The sequence below is a fragment of the Tachyglossus aculeatus genome, chromosome 13 (assembly GCF_015852505.1).
Source record: "Tachyglossus aculeatus isolate mTacAcu1 chromosome 13, mTacAcu1.pri, whole genome shotgun sequence".
Classification (NCBI taxonomy): domain Eukaryota; kingdom Metazoa; phylum Chordata; class Mammalia; order Monotremata; family Tachyglossidae; genus Tachyglossus; species Tachyglossus aculeatus.
Window position 1 is genome coordinate 7,146,667 of NC_052078.1, and position 24,265 is coordinate 7,170,931.

General features: G+C 42.8%; 1 protein-coding gene across 1 annotated transcript in view; it reads left to right on the forward strand.

The window, feature by feature from the left end:
- Positions 1 to 1,052: 1,052 nt before the first annotated feature.
- The window catches only part of RBM33 (RNA binding motif protein 33), a 122,109-nt gene continuing 98,896 nt past the window's right edge, over positions 1,053 to 24,265 (forward strand). The window contains exons 1-5 of the mRNA XM_038755872.1: positions 1,053 to 1,149; positions 15,744 to 15,822; positions 16,886 to 16,934; positions 19,755 to 19,831; positions 21,767 to 22,079. Of these exons, the coding sequence (XP_038611800.1) occupies positions 1,095 to 1,149; positions 15,744 to 15,822; positions 16,886 to 16,934; positions 19,755 to 19,831; positions 21,767 to 22,079 (573 nt within the window). The 5' untranslated portion in view covers positions 1,053 to 1,094. The remainder of the gene's footprint in view (positions 1,150 to 15,743; positions 15,823 to 16,885; positions 16,935 to 19,754; positions 19,832 to 21,766; positions 22,080 to 24,265) is intronic.

Consider the following 24,265-nt stretch of genomic DNA (forward strand, 5'->3'; position numbering starts at 1 on the left):
TATGTTTGGTTTTGTTCTCTGTCTCCCCCTTTTAGACTGTGAGCCCACTGTTGGGTAGGGACTGTCTCTATATGTTGTCAACTTGTACTTCCCAAGCGCTTAGTACAGTGCTCTACAACACAGTAAGCGCTCAATAAATACGATTGATGATAATTGATGATGGTTTTGTTGTCTCCCCCTTCTAGACTGTGAGCCCGCTGTTGGGTAGGGAATGTCTCTATATGGTGCCAACTTGTACTTCCCAAGCGCTTAGCACAGTGCTCTGCACACAGTAAGCGCTCAATAAATACGATTGATGATGATTGATGATGATGGTTTTGTTGTCTGTCTCCCCCTTCTAGACTGTGAGCCCGCTGTTGGGTAGGGAATCTCTAATATGGTGCCAACTTGTGCTTCCCAAGCGCTTAGTCCAGTGCTCTGCACACAGTAAGCGCTCAATAAATACGATTGATTGATTTCTCTTACTTGTACGTATCCTATTTATTTTGTCAGTATGTTTGGTTTTGGTTCTCTGCCTCCCCCTTCTAGACCGTGAGGCCGCTGTTGGGTAGGGACTGTCTCTATGTGTTGCCAACTTGTACTTGCCAAGCGCTTAGCCCAGTGCTCTGCACGCAGTAAGCGCTCAATAAATACGATTGATTGATTCGGTTGTCGCGCAAGCGCGGGGGCGGGTTGGCCGGGCTGCGGGCTCCGTGCGCGCATGCGCTCTCCCTCTCTCTCCCTCTATCTCGTTCTTTAGTTGTCACGCAAGCGCAGTAGCGAGTTGGCCCGGCCGCGGGCTCCGTGCGCGCACGCGCGCGCCCACCCCCGCGGTCCTCCGCCGTCCCGAAGTGCCCCGCGGCGCCGGCCCGCTCCCGCGTCGGCCATGTTGGGCTAGTTTGTTGTTTTTTTTTTTTTTTTTTCCTGAGGAGAAGGGGCCGGTGTGGACGACGGGCCGCCCCGACCTCCCCCTCCTCCTCCCGGTCGGCGGTTTTCCCCGTCCCCGCCCCCGGGCAGCCCGTTCCCCGCTGAGGAGGCCCGGGCTCCCGCCCGACCGCCCGCCCGCCGGCCGGCCGAGTGTGGGGTGAGGCGGAGGAGCGGGCCCGGGAGGCGCCATGGCGGCCGCCCTGGGCGCGGGCGGGGGAGCCGGAGCAGGAGCCGGAGCCGGAGGTAGGCAGGCAGGCAGGCGGGCGCGCGGAGCCGGCGGGGCCCGACAAATGGCAGCGCCGGGAAGTGGGGAGGGAAGGGAAGGAAAGTCAGGCCGGCCCTTCCCGACTAAGAAAACGGGACGGGTGGGCCAGACCCGCTACCATTTTCCCTCCTCCCCCCCGCCATTGTCACTCTGACGACGAGCCTTTCCCCTCAGGTACCGACCGCCGCCGTCCTCCTTCCCCCACCGCCCCCTGAGGTGCCCATCCGAGCGCTTAGTATAGTGCCCCCCCCCGCCACTGTCACTCTGACGACGAGCCTTTCCCCTCAGGTACCGACCGCCGCCGTCCTCCTTCCCCCACCGCCCCCTGAGGTGCCCATCCGAGCGCTTAGTATAGTGCCCTCCCCCTTCACCCCCCCGCCATTGCCTTTCCCCTCAGGTACCGACCGCCGCCATCCTCCTTCCCCCACAGCCCCCTGAGGTGCCCATCCGAGCGCTTAGTATAGTGACCTCCCCCCCCCGCCCCCCCGCCATTGTCACTCTGACGACGAGCCTTTCCCCTCAGGTACCGACCGCCGCCATCCTCCTTCCCCCACAGCCCCCTGAGGTGCCTATCCGAGCGCTTAGTATAGTGCCCCCCCCCCCCCCCCCGCCATTGTCACTCTGACGACGAGACTTTCCCCTCAGGTACCGACCGCCGCCATCCTCCTTCCCCCACAGCCCCCTGAGGTGCCCATCCGAGCGCTTAGTATAGTGCCCCCCCCCCCCCGCCATTGTCACTCTGACGACGAGCCTTTCCCCTCAGGTACCGACCGCCGCCGTCCTCCTTCCCCCACAGCCCCCTGAGGTGCCCATCCGAGCGCTTAGTATAGTGCCCCCCCCCCACAGTCTAAAAGGGGGAGACAGAGAACAAAACCAAACGTACTAACAAAATAAAATGAATATAATAGATATGTAGAAGTAAAATGAATAGAGTAATAAATATGTACAAACGTATATACAGGTGCTGTGGGGAAGGAGGTAAGATGGGGGGGATGGAGAGGGAGACTAGGGGGAGAGGAAGGAAGGGGCTCAGTCTGGGAAGGCCTCCTGGAGGAGGTGAGCCCTCCTCTCTTCAAAACTGTGAGCCCGCTGTTGGGTAGGGACTGTCTCTATATGTTGCCACCTTGGACTTCCCAAGCGCTTAGTACAGCGCTTTGCACACAGTAAGCGCTCAATAAATACGATTGATTGATTGACGGGTGGGCCGGACCCACTACCATTCCCCCCCCCCCCCCATTGTCACTCTGACGACGAGCCTTTCCCCTCAGGTACCGACCGCCGCCATCCTCCTTCCCCCACAGCCGCCTGAGGTGCCCATCCGAGCGCTTAGTATAGTGCCCTGCACACAGTGCTCAATAAACACGATTGAGTGAATGAATAATAATGATGAGGCCCTACTGAGAGCTCACCTCCTTCAGGAGGCCTTCCCAGACTGAGCCCCTTCCTCCCTCTCCCCCTGCTCCTCCAGGAGCGCTCAATAAACACGACTGAATGAATGATTAATGATAATAATGAGGCCCTACTGAGAGCTCACCTCCTCCAGGAGGCCTTCCCAGACTGAGCTCCTTCCTCCCTCTCCCCCTACTCCTCCAGGAGCGCTCAATAAACACGATTGAATGAATGAATAATGATAATAATGAGGCCCTACTGAGAGCTCACCTCCTCCAGGAGGCCTTCCCAGACTGAGCCCCTTCCTCCCTCTCCCCCTGCTCCTCCAGGAGCGCTCAATAAACACGATTGAATGAATGAATAATGATAATGAGGCCCTACTGAGAGTTCACCTCCTCCAGGAGGCCTTCCCAGACTGAGCCCCTTCCTTCCTCTCCCCCTCGTCCCCCTCTCTATCCCCCCCACCTTACCTCCTTCCCTTCCGCACAGCACCTGTATATATGTATATATGTTTGTACATATTTATTACTCTATTTATTTAACTTGTACATATCTATTCTGTTTATTTTATTTTGTTAGTATGTTTGGTTTTGTTCTCTGTCTCCCCCTTTTAGACTGTGAGCCCACTGTTGGGTAAGGACTGTCTCTTTATGTTGTCAACTTGGACTTCCCAAGCTCTTAGTACAGTGCTGTGCACACAGTAAGCGCTCAATAAATGCGATTGAGCCCCTTCCTTCCTCTCCCCCTCATCCCCCTCTCCATCCCCCACATCTTACCTCCTTCCCTTCCCCACAGCACTTGTATATATGTGTATATATGTTTGTACATATTTATTACTCTATTTAACTTGTACATATCTATTCTGTTTATTTTATTTTGTTAGTATGTTTGGTTTTGTTCTCTGTCTCCCCCTTTTAGACTGTGAGCCCACTGTTGGGTAGGGACTGTCTCTATATGTTGCCAACTTGGACTTCCCAAGTGCTTAGTACAGTGCTCTGCACACAGTAAGCGCTCAATAAATGTGATTGAGCCCCTTCCTTCCTCTCCCCCTCATCCCCCTCTCCATCCCCCACATCTTACCTCCTTCCCTTCCTCACAGCACCTGTATATATGTATATATATGTTTGTACATATTTATTACTCTATTTAACTTGTACATATCTATTCTGTTTATTTTATTTTGTTAGTATGTTTGGTTTTGTTCTCTGTCTCCCCCTTTTAGACTGTGAGCCCACTGTTGGGTTGGGACTGTCTCTATATGTTGCCAACTTGGACTTCCCAAGCGCTTAGTACAGTGCTCTGCACACAGTAAGCGCTCAATAAATACGATTGAGCCCCTTCCTTCCTCTCCCCCTCATCCCCCTCTCTATCCCCCACATCTTATCTCCTTCCCTTCCTCACAGCACCTGTATATATGTGTATATGTTTGTACATATTTATTACTCTATTTAACTTGTACATATCTATTCTATTTATTTTATTTTGTTAGTATGTTTGGTTTTGTTCTCTGTCTCCCCCTTTTAGACTGTGAGCGCACTGTTGGGTAGGGACTGTCTCTATATGTTGCCAACTTGTACTTCCCAAGCGCTTAGTACAGTGCTCTGCACACAGTAAGCGCTCAATAAATATGATTGGCGTTTATTAAGCCCTTACTATGTGCAGAGCACCGTTGTAAGCGCTGGGGAGGTTACAGGGTGTCCCACGGGGGGCTCACAGTCTTCATCCCCATTTTACAGATGATGTAACAGGCCCAGAGAAGTTAAGTGACCTCCCCAAAGTCACACAGTTGACAGTTGATGATGATGATGGCATTTATTAAGCGCTTACTATGTGCTCCCCTAAGCGCTGGGGAGGTTACAAGGTGTCCCACAGGGGGCTCACAGTCTTCATCCCCACTTTACAGACGACGTAACAGGCCCAGAGAAGTTAAGTGACTTGCCCAAAGTCACACACCTGACAGTTGATGATGATGGTGTTTATTAAGCGCTTACTATGTGTAGAGCACATAGTACATGTATAGAGCACATGTGTAGAACACTTCTTAATAAATGATGACATTTATTAAGTGCTTACTATGTGCAGAGCACTGTTGTAAGCACTGGGGAGGTTACAGGGTAAGCAGGTTGTCCCACGGGGGGCTCACAGCCTTCATCCCCATTTTACAGATGATGTAACAGGCCCAGAGAAGTTGTGACCTCCCCAAAGTCACACAGTTGACAGCTGATGATGATGATGGCATTTATTAAGAGCTTACTATGTGCAGAGCACTGTTGTAAGCGCTGGGGAGGTTACAAGATGTCCCACGGGGGTCTCACAGTCTTCATCCCCATTTTACAGACGACGTAACATGCCCAGAGAAGTTAAGTGATCTGTCCAAAGTCACACACCTGATAGTTGATGATGACGTTTATTAAGCGCTTACTATGTGCAGAGCACTGTTGTAAGCGCTGGGGAGGTTACAAGGTGTCCCACGGGGGGCTCACAGTCTTCATCCCCATTTTACAGACGACGTAACAGGCCCAGAGAAGTTAAGTGATCTGCCCCAAGTCACACACCTAACAGTTGATGATGATGGCATTTATTAAGCGCTTACTATGTGCAGGGCACTGTTGTAAGCGCTGGGGAGGTTACTAGGTGTCCCACGGGGGGCTCACAGTCTTCATCCCCATTTTACAGACAACCTAACAGGCCCACAGAAGTTAAGTGATCTGCCCAAAGTCACACACCTGACAGATGATGATGATGGCCTTTATTAAGTGCTTACTATGTGTAGAGCACCGTTCTAGGCGCCGGGGAGGTTACAAGGTGAACAGGTTGTCCCACAGGGGGCTCACAGTCTTCACCCCCTTTTTACAGACGACGTAACAGGCCCAGAGAAGTTGTGACCTCCCCAAAGTCACACAGTTGACAATGATGATGATGGCATTTATTAAGCACTTATTGTTTGTGAAGCACCGTTCTAAGCGCTGGGGAGGTTACAAGGTGAGCAGGTTGTCCCACAGAGGGTTCACAGTTTTCATCCCCATTTTACAGATGACGTAACAGGCCCAGAGAATAATAATAATAATAATAATGGCATTTATTAAGTGCTTACTATGTGCAAAGCACTGTTCTAAGCACTGGAGAGGTTACAAAGTGATCAGGTTGTCCCACGGGGGCTCACAGTCTTCATCCCCATTTTACAGATGACGTAACAGGCCCAGAGAAGTTAAGTGACCTCCCCAAAGTCACACAGCTGACAGTTGATGGTGATGGCATTTATTAAGCGCTTACTGTGTGCAAAGCACCGTTCTAAGCCCTGGGGAGGTTACAGGGTGATCAGATTGTCTCACAGGGGGCTCACAGTCTTCGTCCCCATTTTACAGGTGACATAACAGGCCCAGAGAAGTCAAGTGAGTTGCCCAAAGTCACACAGTTGACAGTTGGTGGAGCGGGATTTGAACCCACGACCTCTAACTCCAAAGCCCGTGCTCTTTCCACTGAGCCGCGCCGCTTCTCTTATTATTATCAATAAAATAATATTAATATATAAAATAATATTAATATAATGTAATGCCAATAACAGCTAATATTATAAATTACTAATTATTAGTAATAATTATCATTACTAGTTATTAGTAATGATAAAGATGATGATGGTATTTAAGCGCTTTGTTGGGTAGAGACCATCTCTCTGTGGCCGATTAGTACTTCCCAAGCGCTTAGCACAGTGTTCTGCACACAGTAAGCACTCAGTAAATACGATCGAATGAATGTACTAAGCGAGAAGGGGGGTGGAGAGGGAAGCAGCCCAGCCTTGTGGCAAGAGCACGGGTTTGGGAGGCAGAGGACCTGGGTTCATTCATTTATTCATTCTATCGTATTGAGCACTTACTGTGTGCAGAGCACTGTACTAAGCGCTTGGAAAGTAAAATTCAGCAACAGAGATAGTCACTACCCAACAACGGGCTCACAGTCGTTCTGATCGCGACTCCGGCACTTGTCTGCTGTGTGACCTTGGGCAAATCATTTAACTTCTCTGTGCCTCAGTTACCTCATCTATCATAATAATAATGATGGTATTTGTTAAGCGCTTACTATGCGCCAAACACTATTCTAAGCGTAGAATGGGGATTAAGACTGTGAGCCCCATGTGGGACAGGGACTACGTCCAACCCGATTACCTTGCATCTACCCCAGTGTGTACAACAGTGCTTGGCACATAGTAAATGCTTAACAAATACCATAATTATTATTTTAATAGGTATTTTATCCTTTTAGCTTTGAGTAGGTGTTTTCCTGCCTTATTCTGAAAGCGCACCAAAAATACTTAATAGGCAGGGAATGTGACTATTATTGTATTATATTCATTCATTTAGTCATATTTATTAAGTGCTTACTGTGTGCAAATCACTATACTAAGCGCTTGGGAAAATACAATTAGCAGTGTACTTTCCCAAACGCTTAGTACAGTGCTCTGCACACAGTAAGCCCTCAGTATTCATGATTGAATGAATGAATGAATTTCTAGGCAAGATCAGCCTTTGCACCATTTCTAGTGAAGGTTGTCTCGATTACCTGTTCCACAACTTTGTAAAGGAGGTGTTTTTTTGTAGTTGTGATCTCTTTCAATAACTTCTACATGTCAAGAGGGGTTTGATTTTTTTTTTTTAATGGTATTAGACACTTATAATGTGCTAGGCACTGTACTAAATGACGAGGGTAGGTATGAGGTTGAAAACAATCCGTGTCCCACATTGGACTCACAATCTTAATCCTCATTTTACAGGTGAAGTAATTGAGGCATAAAGAAGTTGTGATGTGCCTCGGGTCACATAGCAGACAAGTGGCTGAGCTGGGATTAGAACCCAGGTCTTCTGGACTCCCAGGACCTTGCTCTTTCCACTAGACTATGCTGCTTTCCATTGTGATTGTTGAAAGATACTTTATTCAGTTTCTAGGAAAGGTGATGGGTAATGAGACTTCCACAAGTTAATACATGTTCCAAAGGTCCTGACAGAAATTATCGGTCAATTTCGCAAACAAGGTTTATTGCAAAATTGAAAAGTAAACCTAAAAAAGAGAACACAAATGTCATTAAGCCTCAAGTTTTGTGGTAACTTTTTTTTGTTAAATGTTCCTTTTTGCTGAATGTGTGGTGGTGTGAGGATTATGTTGCCAACTTGTACTTCCCAAGCGCTTAGTACAGTGCTGTGCACACAGTAAGCGCTCAGTAAATATGATTGATTGATTGGTTGGCTGAAACATATGTACTGGAAAGCTGAACCTGTATAGAATGTCACACATGGCCTACTACACACAATTTATAATTTTTACAATGACCCTTTTTCCATTTATTTTTTGGTAAGCCATCATGTGCTTTGGGTATTCAAATAAATTTTATTGTTACCTACATTTTGCTCTAGCTTTTCAGCAGTTGAATATTAAGATTATTTTTGTAGTATTTGCTTTTATCCTAGGTTGTTGTTGAAATATCAGAGTATAGGTGTTTTTTTCCTGCAAATACTGTTCAGTTCTATCTAAGAAAAAGTCATCTGGAAAAGTCATACTAGTACTAATAATTAGTCATTGACTAACTTGGTAGTGAACTTTGTCTTTCAATAAATCCTCTGGGTGCTTTTTTGGTCTTTGTAACTTTTATTGTTAAAATTTTTTGGGAGAGAAAGTGCAGAAGAAAATACTGATTCCAAAATGTTGCGTTTGTGGCCAACTTCAGAAACATCACCTTTTACTTTTTATGGAAAAATAGTGTGATTTTTTTTTTCTTCAGCTAGTTGTACACTTGTATATCTATTGTAATTTGTTCTTGGTATTTTCTCTTTATTCATTAGGAACACCTATTTTTGGGCTTCCCCTAAATTCCTAACAGTAAATTATAAAGTTCAGAAAAAAAATGAAATGCACTTTCATATAACAAGTGCACAGAGAAGTTTTTATTTGTACGACTATGCCATTGTTGACACAGTTTCGGCCTTCTAGTAGTGCTTAAGTTGTTTTTATTTTTATTTTTTTTCAAGCAACAGCAAACTACCCTACGTTCTTGAGCTGGCACAAATCACTTCATTCTCCTTTGGCAAACTTAAGAAAATGAATGGTCTCTTATTGGATTTGGAAAAGACCCACAAAACCACTTCTGTAGATAAAAATAAATGGAAATCCACTGCTATTTTGGCAAATCAAAATTAAGTATATTTATGGTTAATGATCTTTCTAGGATCACATTATTCTCACGTTCAGTTGAATGAAACTTAAAGAATACTGCGCTCAGTGTAAAATTATCCATACCCCAGAGTAGCTTCTTTGGGGCCATGATCATGTTATTGAAATGCCAAGGTGAATTATCTTCAAGTGGAAGTCATTGCTTCACAGAACTAGTTTTTTTTCTTCTTTAGAAGATGTGGAAACTTGTTGAAGTGGCATTACAGAGAATTAAATTTGTGGTGTAAACTGTAGCTAGTTTGGCTACCTTTTGCAAAAGAAAAAAATAGTTTCTAGTAAAGTAATGCCTGGAGAATGATCATACTAATAGCTATTTAATCCAAGTTTTATAACTTGGGATGAGGCCAAATTGACGTTAAAATTAAATCTATTTTGCATATATTGTTAAAAGTAGAATCTTATTGCCCTCAAGGTGTCAAGTATATTGTCCTTCGCTCTTGACTATCTTGTCTCCAACTCATTGTGCACATCCTGTGTTCCCTGGGCACCTTAAAATACTCCCCTTCATGCCCTATTCTACTTCCTCCAGGTACAGCAAAGAAACAGGGTTCCTGAAGAATTTCACTTCTGCCCAGGTTTTCTTCCAGAATAAATATGTTGGAGGGAGGAGCTAGGTGTAGAGATAAAGTGACTAGATTTTTCTGGTGCTCAGTTGGGCTTATGGAGGGAGTGGAGAAGCAGTAGCCTAAGCATTTGATCCCCCTCCTTCCTCTCCCCTTCCTTCCTCTCCCTCCCCATCCCCCCCACCTTCTCCTCCCCACAGCACCTGTATATATGTTTGTACATATTTATTACTCTATTTGTACATATTTATCTATTTATTTTATTTTGTTAATATGTTTTGTTGTCTGTCTCCCCCTTCTAGACTGTGAGCCCGCTGTTAGGTAGGGACCATCTCTGTATGTTGTCAACTTGTACTTCCCAAACAGTACAGTGCTCTGCACACAGTAAGCGCTCAATAAATACGATTGAATGAATGAATGAATTTGACAGAACCTTTAGACTGGCATAATGTATTTCAAAATTATATAATAGAAATATGGGTCACAGGTTATGGTGGATTAATCAGGAAAAACTTTCTGAATGAAGAGGACCTTGAGCTCCTGTTTCGTGGGAAAAGGTGGAATGAGATCTGCTGGTAGAAAACTTTAGAAACAAATTCAGAGACTGCATAAATTTTAGAAGGTGATAGGGAAATCCTTACTACAGGGCTGTGAATGAATTTCTAATGTGGTTGTTAGGGATGTGTTATATAACCTTAGCTCTGAGTTCAGAAGGCTTTGTGTCTGGGAAGAAAGATCAGGAGGAAGTCAGGATTTCCAGGCATGAAGGAACAAGGGTATCGTGAGCCCCAGTACAGCAGCTTAAGAACTACCTGTGGCTCACCTGCTTTAATGTGAAAGCAAGGAGAATAGAGAAAACACCTTAAAGACAGAGCAGAACAAAGCCTGAGAATCAGCAGCAACCCAGCTGAAAACTTGGATTCAGCTGCTGTAGTTAGACTAGTATGGCACACTGCAATCGGGAAAGGATTGTTAGACAAAGAGGCAGTGTGGTCTAGTGGAAAGGTCACGGGCCTGGGGAATCAGAGGACCTGGGCTCTAATCCTGCTTCCACCACTTGTCTGCAGAGACCTTGGGCAAGCAGTTCACTTCTGTGCCTCAGTTTCCTCATTTCTCTTGCTTATACCCTCCTACTGTGAGCCTCAGTACTTATTACAGTGCTTGGCACTTAGTAAGTGCTTAACCACTGCCATAATCAACAGCATTAGGTCTACAGACCAGAAGCATAACTCTGCTATGATGATTTTTTTTTTAGGGACTGGAAACAAGGATGGCTGAGTGTTGGAATGTTGTCTGTATTTTGAAGGGTCTCATCTTCAATAGCATATGGAGGGTTGAGGAAAATTTTGATATGCTGTTTTCTCTTCTGGATTCTCTCCCTGTCTGGGATGAGACTGGAGATTCTTCAGAGGGGGTGTGATGGTATTTTCAGGACTATATAACGTTTTCAACTGTGCATAACAATCAATCAATCAATTGTATTTATTGAGCGCTTACTGTGTGCAGAACACTGTACTAAGCGCTTGGGAAGTACAGTTCACTTAGTCTTTCTGTAATGCATATGTTCAATTCGTGTTTTGGGTAGCATGCAATTAGGGGCTCAGGAAAAGTTTTTCTGACAAGGCAAACCTGTTTATGCGTGGCATGATGCATTATTGAAGAAGCTGGGTGCCTTTGTGTGGTGTTGGGGCAGGTGGGTGGCACAGAGAAAGTTTTTTTGTAAAAGCAAAGTTTTGCAACAATGCAGCCCTCACATGATGTAGAATTGGGTATTCTTGGTTTTATGATTATCTGCAGAGACTTTATGTCTCTTCCACCACATGTCACTCCACCTGTCTGCTCTGTGACCTTGGGCAAGTCATCTCACTTCTCTGTGCCTCCGTTGGGTTACTCAGACATCCATGGAACTGCTGCATGGCAGGACTGCTCCTTTAATCATCATCATTCATTCATTCAGTTGTATTGAGTGCTTACTGTGTGCAGAGCACTGTACTAAGCGCTCGGAAAGTACAATGCCACAAATAGAGACATTCCCTGCCCACAACGGACTCACGGTCTGGAGGGGGGAGACAGACATCAATACAAGTAAACAGGCATCAATATAAATAAATAGAATTACAGATATATACATATATGCATAAGTGCTGTGGGGCTGGGGGTGGGGGAGAGCAAGGGGAGCCAGTCAGTGTGACGTGGAAGGCTTAGTCTGGGAAGGCCTCAATGTTGGACAGTCTCTCATTGGACTTACAGTCCAAGTAGAAGGGGCAATAAGAACTGAATTCCCATTTTACAGATGAAGAAATGGAGGCACAGATAGTTGTGTCTTGTCCAAGGTCATACAGCAGGCAAAAGGTAGAGCTGGGATTAGAAACCAGATCCTCTAACTCCCGGGCTCTGGTCTTACTACTAGTCCACACTGCTTCTGTGATCAGGTGATCCTGACCAGCCAACTTGTGTAGGTCTTCTTTAAATGTAGTTTTAGGGTATCTCTCTGTCAGGACATGCCCATGAGTTGCTTTTCACTAGTGGTGGTGATGTGCAATGTGCTATCCACATTATTTTCCTCCGTCCCCTTGTAGTCAGCAGTACATATTGTCAAATGGCTGCCAGTCTGATGTGGGGGAGACAGGAGACTCATGCACGTGCACATTCATACACTCTCATGTGCATGTTCTCTCTGTCTCCCCCCTTCTCTCTATACTGGGCTTTAGGGAAAGGAAAGGGGAAGGAGGAGTCACAGTCCTTGCCCTTGGGGGGCTGCCAGTCTGATGGGGGAGTCAGGATGTTCACATGCACTGCACTGTGTGCTGGGGAAGGGACAGAAGGAGAAGCAGAGGTTTAGAGTTGTCTGCCATGCATCTCCAGTCCCGTCCCCCCCTGCTCACTTGTATGAAATTTGTTTAGGCACTTTGATTCATATTTTGTATATTCAGTATCCCACCTGCCCAGAATATATTGATGATTCTAGTCACTGTAATTTCTGTTATTTTTTTTAATGCCCTATCATCCATCCAACTCCGGACCACATAGAGTAAATCTTAGAGAAAACCACGCTGGATAATAAAGCCAAAAGTTGTAAAACATTGTGCTCTGAACTTTTAATTTGTATTGCTGACTGAGATGGTTCAGCTACATTTGGTTGTATTTTGCCAGGCTTGAGGCAAGGCATTGGAAGCATCTAGCTAGGGATTTAAAGACCTGACAGGGTGACATTTAGGAGCTTACATATTGTTTTTTTGAGTATCCCATCCAAGCCTTTACATTTGCTTAGTATGTCTTCATTCTCTTAAGGCAAAAATCTTTGAAACAGGTCAAACGTGAATGCCTAGGAAAGTTTCTAAAACATTTTGAAAGTCTTTTTGTGTTCTTTTCCAAGCCATCGACTTTCAAGGCACAGTAACCCCCCAAATTAAGAATACTCATGTAATTATTGGTGGATTGCAATTCTGCAGTTCTAATTTGGAACCGTCTTTCATTTGTTCATCTCTTGTCTACCTGCAGAGACAACTTTGGTGATGATCATTAGGATAGTTTTGTTATGGATGGGCGTGGAAGCCTATTTATCAAATTCTTTGAAAGGAATGAAGTCTGGTTATCTCCTTTAATCCAGGTTCAGTAGGACTGTGCAACCCTTGAATAACAAATGGAAAAAAGAATGCCTCCATGGCATTGTAGAACTAGAAGCCTGATTCATTGACCTTCAGGCAGTGTAATTATTCCTGTGCAGAAAATGCATGAACTTGGTTGGATTGCTGTGACAGAATATGTGTCAGTTTGGAATTTTCTTTAAGCCTAGAGTTCATTAGTGTGAAGCAGGTATTTTTGTTCATTTTTAAAGTTTAAAGAAATAAAGTTCCAGTATGTGTGAACCATTCAGCAGTAGTTTAAATAATAATAATGGCATTTATTAAACGCTTACTATGTGCAAAGCACTGTTCTAATCAAAGCCCAAATGAGGCAGAGGGGCTAGGCAACTGGGTTACAGGACAGAATTCTGGTTTGTAGATCTTTTTTTTCCGTAACTTGCTCCATATCTTATATCAGGATTCTCTTGCTCTGGATAAGCTGGAGGTGAACGTTTTTCTAGGTCTTAGAATTAATCGTGACAACTACCCATCATATCACTGTTTCAGAATTTCACAGTGGTCAGGGTTTAGTCAGGGATGGGCCACTTGTGGTTCCTTGGCTACAAATTGGAGAACCCAGATCTAAATTAAGTCCTCTTAGGTTTCCTTTTTGTTTTCTCATTACATAATACCTATTTTTCTATATGGGTTGTTGTCTATGTAAGGCGAATTTAAGCACAGAAAGACTAAGAATTGAACAGTATTTGAGATTTTGTGATCCAGACAAACTCAGGAGCATAGGTGAACAAGTAGTGGAATATCAAGGGTGAAGACAGTCAAGGCTACATGGACTGCAACCAAATCAAGACTTCTGCTTCCTTGTGTTTAGTATATGTGCACCTACAGTTCTAAAGTGGAATACTACATTCCTCAACATATGGAATACTGAGGAAATGTAGGATTCTTGGGGGCCATCATTATTTTCAAGAAGAAAGGTGAGAGAATTGATTGTAGAAAATGTCATGGGACCTCACTACTCTCCATTTGTGAGCAAGATCCTAGCCAGATCCCTCCTGGACCAACTACGGAATATTGCGAAAACATTTGCTACTAGCATTTTAATGTACTTCAGGTGATAGCGAGGTGAGGGAGGAGGGGGCAAGGTAATTGAGTACTTCAAAGCCAATGGTGAGGGGTTTATATTTGATGCAGAGGTGAATGGGCAGCCACTGGCGTATTTTTGAGGAGTGTGGAGACGTCCTCAACATTTTTGCAGAAAAATGATCCGGGCAGCAGATTGACATATGGACTGGAATGGGAAGAGACAGGAGGCTAGGAGGTCAGCAAGAAGGCTGAAGGAGTAATCCAGGTGGGATGGGATGAGTGATTGTATTAATGTGGTAGCAGTTTGGATGGAGTGGAATGGGCAGATTTTAGCACTGTTGTGAAGGTGGGACCAACAGAATTTAGTGATGAATGAGAGAGAGAAGTCGAGGATAACGCCAAGGCTACAGGCTTGTGAGAGAGGAAGGATGGTGGTGCCATCTACAGTGATGGGAAAATTGGGGAAGACGGGGTTTGGGTGGGAAGATAAGGAGTTCGGTTTTGGACATGTTAAGCCTGAAGTGCTGGGGAGGACATCCAAGTAGAGATGTCTTGAAGGCAAGAGGAAATGCGAGGTGGAAGAGAGGGAGAGAGATCAGGGCTGAAGATGTAGATTTAGTTGTCATCTGCATAGAGGTGGTAGTTGAAGCCATGGGAATGAATGAAATCTCCAAGGGAGTGGATGTAGATGGAGAATAGAAGGGGACCCAGAACTGAACCTTGCGGGACCCCTGCAGTTAGAGGGTGGGAAGCAGAGGAGGAGCCCATGAAGGAGATTGAGAATGAACAGCCAGAGAGACAAGAGGAGGACAGTGTTGGTGAAGCCAATGTTTCCAGGAGGAGGGCATGGTCCACAGTGTTGAAGTCATCTGAGAGGTCGAGGAGGATTAGGATGGAGTAGAGACAGTTGGATTTGGCAAGAAGGTCATTGGGGACCTTTGAGAGAACGGTTTCTGTGGAGCGAAGGGGATGGAAGCCAGATTGGAGGGGGTCAAGGAGAGAATTGAAGGAAAAGAATTTGAGGCAGTGGCTGTAGGAGTTTGGAGACGAATGGTAGGAGAGGGAAATGGGATGATAACTGGAGGGAGCTGTGGGGTCAAAGGAAGGTTTTTTAGGATAGGGCGGTCATGGGCATGTTTGAAAGCAGTGTGGGTTTGTACAGCTCAAGTGAAGTGAAGTTTTTGGCCAGGAATATCTGGTTGGATTCTTCACATAGAGCAGATTAATCAGAAATTGCCCCATCTGCGTCTTTACTTGGCTTGTGCAGTCACAGCTACTGAAATGAGGTTCATTAGGCTCCATGCATTTAATTAGAGTGGTATGGAAGAAAGGAAACACAAGTGCTACGTGTGTATTGTGAATAAATAGGTCTTGGGTTTTCCTGTGTTGCGCTTTGGAATGGTCTACTGATTATACATTCATTTAAAAATCTTCCTGACAGCCCAGCCCTGTCCTTTTCACAGTGGGAAATCTGTTCCGTTAAAGAAGTTTTTCTACATAGGTATATACCTTTTATTGGACATTAACCAGCCATAAATAAAATTATTTCTTATGCCCAACCCTCCTGGCAGTTTGAAATGCAAATTATTCCAAATGTTACTTAGAGAATCTGCAGAAATAAAAAAAAGTCAGTAATTTCTAAAGGGGCAAGACTTTAGAATTAGAATACTTCATCAGGTTTGACTGTTTTTCCAGGAAAAGAAATATTCTAATGAAGTCCTTTTTTTACAGATGATGACTTTGATCAATTCGATAAGCCTGGTGCAGAACGGTCGTGGAGAAGACGAACTGGAGATGATGACTGGGATAGGTATGTAAAAGTGTTTTATGTTTAAACGCTACATATTTATTTACATTGCTCAGCTGGCATGTATTTTAATTCAACTACAAATGAAGCTGTTGGCTGTTTGCCTGTCAGTTATGTTGTGCTTAGTTGTTAACACAGATTGTTGCTGACAGATTTGATCCATATCCAACATAATAAGGCTTAATTTGTAAAATCCATAAATTAGGGTTTACTGCTTAAGCTCTATTCAGGTTTTGGGTCATTTTTTACCCAATGTGTTCATCAAAACTGAACTGTTTCCATTTAAAGACACAAACAGGATTACTTAGGAAATTCTAGATTTTATGTATTAAATTTAGTCTGTACTGACCTCACAATTTTTTGAGTATATTCATATAGACAGCATTGTGTTTTAAAGTATCATTAATTGAATGATATTTTTAGGAGTTTCCAGCTTTACTTTTCCTTTAATTAGAAGAAACTAGTTGGCCACCTGTCTGCAAATAGAATTCATTTCAAATGTATTTATCCATTCCCATCCACTTTCTCTACATACCTTCTCTGTCTTCTTTGGTGTATCCTTCCCAATAATTTATCCTATTCTTCTACTCTGAAGTTCCTTCTCTCCTTGGTTCAGTCTTTGCCTACACCTGACAGTCAGTCTTTGTATTGCCTGGTGTCTGGCTCTCTATAGTTTCTGTACCTTCGTCCATGCCCCTTCTGTTACCCTTTGTCTCCATGTAGGTGTGCATCTCTCTGTCTCTCTCTCTCTGTGTCTCTCTCTCCTACATCTCTATATGAACCTTTTTGTGCTTTACTATTTGAGCATTTACTCACACACATCCATTTTTCCATTCTGTTTTTCTTCCTGTCAGTAATTCATTTTGATTTGTCCCCTCCCCCATTAGATTGTAAGCTCTTTGAAGGAAATACTATGACATCTACCTGTCTTGAACACTGCACTAAGTAGGTGCTCAATAAATACCTTTAATTGATTGACTAGGTTATATTTTTTAACCAGCCATATATTTCAAATGGCTGATTTATGAAAAGAATATTCATTGCTTGCCAACATTTTTTCTTGTAGTGAACTCGAAGATGACTTGCTTGGAGAGGATTTATTATCTGGCAAAAAGGTAGGCAATCAAGTGACTTTGAAAATATATTGCTGCACCATATTGTATCTTACTGTAATTTAATAGCAGGGCCCACCCTAAAGAAGTGCAGGGCCAAGAACAGCTAACCTTATCGAGAGACATCCTGCTGCCTTCCAGCAAGCGGGACAGTAGACATACCCAGACCTTAGCCCAAGGAGGCATGAGAAACTTCTAGAAGTTGGCTGGGAGAGGAAGGGGTGAAGCTGGGGAGAGGAAGGAAAGAATCTCTGAATCTGGACTTGTGCTGAGAACTGCCCCTGCTCTTTCCCACTGTCCTGCATGGTGACAACTCTCTAGAATCCTGTTCAAAGGAAGGTTTGTGGCACCCCCGTACCCCACCCTCCCCCAGCCCTGAGTGCAGAACCAGGTACAATTTGTCCCAGTTAGCCCTATTGTAGAGATGGCCCTATTAACAGTAAAAGCAAAAATACCAATTTAGCAGCTTCTCATGGTAATCTAAAATGACTTAGTTTGAACAACTTCACAGCTTAAAATAATATTAATGTACGCTCTCTGACACTTCAACAGTGTAGCCCACTGTTTAAAAAAAAAAGGGTATGTTCAGGTTGCCATTTGAGGTCTGAGAAACAGCTGAGGGTTTGTGACCACAAATGAAAGGAAAACAAATTAGGGGAATTACTAGAAGTATCTTGTTTTGTCCTTGCCATCTTACTCCCTTGGTGAGCATCTGGCTGTAGAATTTGGAAAGAAAGTATGTGGGTAGTCATGGTGGCTGAAAGAGAAACCAGAGGACAGTTTTGATGTCTGATTTTTTGGGTACTGAAACAGTTTGAGAAGGCACAAACAATTCTTTTTTGTGCATGTGTGAATCTATAAAATAACCTTATAACTCGAAAAAAAAGATCAGCTGGCAGAATTTTTCATGACATGATCATTTACCAACATGTAATAGCAATTACTTTCTCTTCATTTTTGTTATGGAAAAATCTTTACTCCAGAATTAATTTTGGAGACCCTGAAGCCTTGAGGAATGATTCCATTTTCATTTCTTGAAGAAAATAATCCTTACCACTTCAGATTCTTCTATTGCTTCGTTCCTCTCCTTTTGTTCTTAGTCATGGCTGGATCCCAGCTGTTTTGCATGCTTTTACTAGACTCATTTTTACCTTCTTTTTTTAGGAATTTAAGATCTTAGGGTTTGGGGGAACAAAGCAATTGAAGTTATCTTATTCTGTTATATTTGAATCACTGCTCTAGAAAATGCCAGTGGAACACCATTTGAGCCACCCAAACAACCAAAGTGAAGTCTCCCCAAATCACACTACTGTAACTGACAGACATTTCACCTGCCTACTCATTTCCTCAATTGACTTATTATGTTCTGGGCCAACCACTAATGGGTAGTTTACGTTCCAGAGGGTGATGGCCTTGAACTTGTGAGCTCTGATAGATTAAAAATGATGAACTTGAGGTCTCCCAACTCTATCTTACTTTTTTTCAACTGGGCTGTGTTTGCTGGAACATCCTTCCAGGCCAGAAAGTACCATCTGGGTGGAGCCGCAGAGGGCAAAATTGACAATGTGGACTTCAAGACATCAGTATTTCACCCTTTAAATTTGCACAAGCAGAATTCATGTTCAGATTAGAAAGATAGTGGTTCCTTTTCCCTGCTGCATGTAATAGGGTGGATTGAAGATTTGTGCTCTAAACTGAGCTGTTGGATCTTGTGGCCTAGGACAAGGTGGAACTGAAAAGGGGAGGCCTGCAGTTGCACATATACTGTAGATTCTTGGACCTGTGATTTGAGTAGCCTAGTGGAACAACTGCCTGCATGGTAGTGCCCTTTCTGCCCAGTGGGACCCCAAAAGGTGGGGAAGATCCCCCCTCTATGTATTCATTTTAGGCAGGGACCGTGTCTGCCAACTCTGTTGTATTGTGCTCTCCCAAGTGCTTATTGTGGTGTGCTGCACACAGTAAGTGCTCAAAAATTCCATTGATTTGATTGATTGATTGGAAGATGCACACAGAGGAATTTGAGCCCAGTCTCACCCTAGATAGACTTTTTAAAAAAATTATCCTGGCCCTATCTGGTTCATGGATTTAGAATCTGTAGGATTTGCAGGCTGGTTTGAACAGAACTCTAGTCTGCAGTAGGGGGTGGGAAAATAGAGCTCAGGCTAGTGGATGTTCCTCTGCACTTGGACTTCCATAGATACGCCCTGTGCCTTGCTCTTGCCCCCCCTGTGTGGCACCCTTAAACTCAGATCCCATGCCTTTCCCCCTGCATGGAACTCCCTTACTGTTCAAATTCACCAAATTATATTCCATCCCACCTCTGGAACCAAGCCCTTTTAAACCCCATCTTCCACGAGGCACTCCATGATTGATCTCCACCTTCCTAGTCATATCTCCCCATCAGTTCCCCTCTAAACTGTCAGCTCATTGTGGGCAGGGAACGTGTCTACCAACTGTGGTGCATTGTACTCTCCCACACTTAAGTGCTTAATAAATACCATTGATGATGACGACAATGAGCTACCTCAGTATTTAAGGGAAAATCTACTTGCGTATTAAGTATTCAGTTGCTTGTTTTTGGTTTTTGTCATCTATCTCTTTCTTATATGTGTAGCAATTTGTTCCTCAAGGATGAGGACCTGTACTTTTGTCATACATTCACAAGTACCTAGTACAGTGCACCACGCAGAAGTGCTCGATAAAAGCTGCTGCTACTATTTTGTGAGAAGCATTTGTAATGGTAAAGGTTAACAATAATTTTAGCATTACTGGAAGAGTCCTTTTATGTCCTGAAGAAATAATGGAGTTTTTTATTTTACCTAGAATCAGTCAGATTTGTCAGATGAAGAACTGAATGATGATCTTTTACAAAGTGATAATGAAGAGGAACAAAATTTCAGGTATTATTCTTTTTTTCCTGAATCTTTCAGAGTGATTTAAATGGAGGTAACAATTTAAATGTATGCTTTTATGTAAAACTTCAGGTAGTTGAGGAATTTGGTAATGCTTCCTTTTTTATGTATAAAAGGAAAATTACCCCAAATTTCCCCTCTAGTCTGTAAACTGCTTATGGGCAGGGATGTGTCTACTTATCCTGTTGAACTGAGTGCTTAGTACAGTGTGCCGCACACAGTAAGTGCTCAATACATGCCATAGATGGATTGATTGATTGTGTTCTGAATATAATTTATATAGGGTACTGTGTGTAGGTGTATTTGAGGTTTATGTCTGTCTGTAGACTGTAATCCCATTGTAGATGGGGAATGTGTTTGTTATACTGTTGTGTTCCTCCAAGCACGTAGTACAGTGCCCTGCACACAGAAAGCACTCAGTAAATATGATTGACTGACATAGGCGTTTGTCCGTCTGTGTGTATGTGTAAGCAGTGTGACCCAGTGGAAAGAGCTCAGACTAAGGAAGCAGAGGACCTGAGTTCTAATCCCAGCTCTGCCACTTATTGTGGTATGACCTTGGGCAAGTCACTTAACTTCTGTGCTTCAATTTCCTCATCTATAAAATAGGTATTAAATCATACTCTGTCCAACCCTATTTACTTGTATCCACCCCGGCGCTAGTAGAGTGCCTGGCAGATGGTAAGCACTTAACAAATACTACAATTATTATTATTATTATTATTATTATTATTATTATTATTACATTCTCTCCTTCTTAGACTGAATCCCATGTGAGACAGGGACTGTGTCCAACCTGATTATCTTGTGTCTACCCCAGCACTTTCGTACAGTGCTTGGCACATAGCACTTTACAATTATTATTATTATGTAGAGTACAGTGCTCTGCACACAGTAAGTGCTCAGTAAATATGATTGAATGAATGAAAGAATAAAGATTGACACATACACTTGTATTTAATTGAAGCTCTTGTTTGTATTGTAATTTTTGGTGCTTTTATTAAACCATTATTTTACTGAGTTAATTATTGTTCATCCATTATTCATAATTATATATTTTCTAAACAGATGCCTTATGCACTTGCATTAGCCACAACATTTTTACAATACTCGTGAAGGTTGGGAATTCTTAAATCTTTAAAAAATATACACTTAAAATTGATATTTATTCCCTGAAAGAACTAGCACTTGAAATTTCCCCCTTTTTGCATTTGTTGCACTGTCAACTGCTGAGATTTAGTGGATGCCTTCAATGTAGTATACAAACCATAAAATGTAATAAAAATAATTCAAATACTTTCTTAAATATCTTAAAATTTCTAAGTATGCTTTTGATACTGCACTTGGATCTTAATATTTTGTACATTTTAACATACAGTGCTCTGCACATAAGCATTCGGTAAAATGCTATTGATTGACTATAAATGTAATTCCATCAAAAAAGGCATTACAATGTAAATTTGCCCATTCAAATAAAAAAGCAATCAGGAATTAGTCATGATTCACATTATTGTTTCTGCTAATAGAATACCCCTGCTCTTTTCCCCCGATAATAAAACCAGGCATAGTTGTAGTCACTTGTGTATCTTTTTCATTCTAAGAATTAAAATGGAGTTAAATCTGCTAATTTCTGGGAAGGACCTAAGCCAGCCAACCTGTTAAGCCATCTGGTTGGTTTGATTCTCTTGGTCAAATAGCCAGCAGCTGGTGATAAACTGTGGGTATATACAGTATATTTTTCTGGCATTGAGTCAGATGTCAAGGTATATTTAAGGCCGTTAATGCGAGAACTATGCATTTATCTGTTCACTGCATCATAGTCTCAAAACAAGCTTTAAAATTTTGAAACATGTATTGAGTTGATGTACTTTTGAACTTAGTCTTAACTGTATGCCTCTTTTTGGTATGTTTTTCCCTCTCTAGTTCTCAGGGTGTCACAATTAGTCTTAATGCAACGTCCGGGATGGTTACATCATTTGAACTCTCTGAGAGCACCAATGATCAGTCTGTGGAACATGAAACGGAGTATGAGCAAGGGGAGGATGAAATGGTTTATCACAAATCTGATGGATCTGAATTATACACTCAAGAGTACACAGAGGAAGGACAGTATGAAGGCACTGATGCCGAATTGACAGAAGACCAGATAGAATATGTGGAAGACCAGGGGGAAGAAGAAATTTACAATGATGAAGTGCTAGACATTGAAATCAATGAACCTCTAGATGAATTTCCAGTGAGTCTTTCTCTTTTGTACCTTCAAAGATAACATTGCTTTGCCGGGCATAGGTCTTTAGACTGATTTGAAATCTGTTTACCTCCCTTGGGAGGGAAGGAAATTAGACCTATTATCACTGTCTGCCAGTTTCTTTATCTAGGCTATGACAAAGTTTGTGTTGACAGCTTGTTTGGCGGTAGGTAATGCTCCTTTGTCATGCTGGAAGGCTCTGAGAATCATGACCTTGAGGATTGTATCCTTAAGGAAGAAAACAGCTTTGTGTGGTGGAGATACACTGCCAATTGTTAGAAGTACTTAATGCAAAAGCTTTTATCCGGGCTTTAGACAAGATCTGATAAAGTCCTTCTAAGGTGAAAAGATTATTGACCTGCTAAAGACATCTTTAAGGTGCTAATATTCCACAGTGATTGATGTCCTGCTCATTCATCCTTTTTGTAACCAAGAACTGTCTAAACCTGAATAAAGAGATTGGAGGTTATTTCAAAAATGTCACATTCCTTATTTGTTATCTATAATCAGTGTATGAAAGATTGTGGGCTGATTCTAGTTTCTGAAAAACGAGACATTTTTAGAAAATACGTTTTAAGCAGGGCACTTTTTGTTGTAATGAATCAAGGGCTAAACAGTTCCAGACACAGTTGTGGAAAAGTATCATTTTCTTTTCATGAGTCATAGGCCTGGCAGAAACCTTAAGGGGTCATTTTGTCCAGTCTCCTGGTTTGAGGGAGGATTGTAGCAGTTTAATGATTTTTGTGCATTGTGGTTTTGTAAGTGGAGTATGTGGTGTTTTAGAGCAGCAGCGTTGTTGTTTGTCAGGGATCGTATTTGTGATTTAAGTACTGTGAACAATTAAAAACTCAGTTCTCCAGTGACAGTGTGGTAAGGAGAACTCATTATGCATGCCTTAGGCTAGTGTGGTCAGAGGAATGTTCCCTAACTCCCTAGTAGTGTTCTGTCCAACCATGTGTAGTGAGAACCCAGGTTATGGAAGAAATGAATGTGTGTGTCTATCTTGATTTGTGTAAGGGCAGATACCAGACTTCTGTAGTTGAACGTATGAGAAGACTGATTCTTAAGCTGATCAGTAGTAGAATTTTGTAAATTGGGTGCATTGTGTTCGGTGAATTGAGTAAAATCTCCAATACTGAATGGAGGGGGATATGCTACCTGACTTACAGAAAACTCTGAATTGTGGAATACTTTGAGAAGTGCTGTCATAAACTAAGATAAAAATTGTTGCTAATAAGTGAAATGAGGTAAGTTGTTAAAAATCACATTTTGAGAGGCCTACATTAATTGTGAGTTATAAGTATTTCCAGAGGAATAAATTACTGTATTTCAAACTTTTTCTCCAGAACCCCAAACTCCATGTCTGAATGATCTCAAACTGGATTAATCGGACTCAAATTAATGAGGTTTTTACAGTACTGTTGCTCAGGGCACTTTTAAAAATTAGGCTATGATAGAGCTTGATTGATTCATACTTCTTGAAGTATTATCTCCTCTATATTGAGCAGATTTAAGAGTTTATCTATGGGGTAGTGAGTTTCTATGGCTTCTCTAGAGAGGCAACTAGGGAATCTAACTATTTTCTGAGTCGTAGCTGAAAATTTCATTTTATGTTGACCACACTGAACCTTAGCTTAAGTCCTGCAACATATTCTGTTCATTGATGGTGGTAGTAGTGGTTACAGCTAAGGATGCTTTTTCTTGGCAATGAGGAAGGGTTTGACAGGTAGTCTCTTGTGAGACTATCTTGGGCCTTTAAAAAGGTTGCTTGTCATTTTCCATGGGGATTATAGACTTCTATAGCTGATTTTCCTCCACCTATAACCTTCAGGGCTGAGTAGACAAGGCTGCTGGCAACATAGGATAGTCTATACAGCCAAATCTCAATTACTCAAGGACTGATTTTCTGCCATGGGCATTCTAGAGGCCAATCTCTCTCCTCCTGCTCCTCCCCTCTACCCCTGCCTTTTGGTCATTTCACTGCTCTTTCATTTCCTTCATTAGAGAATAAACCTGGGTAGGGTTCTTTTTGCCAACTTGGTAGTAAAAATATTTTGGGAAAGGAGGTTGAAACTCATGGCAACAATGAAATTTGGGAGTTATCTGTGGGGATTTCAGATGATAGAACTCTCTGTACGGAGTTTCTCTTTCTCATTTCTCTTTGTGGCTTTTGA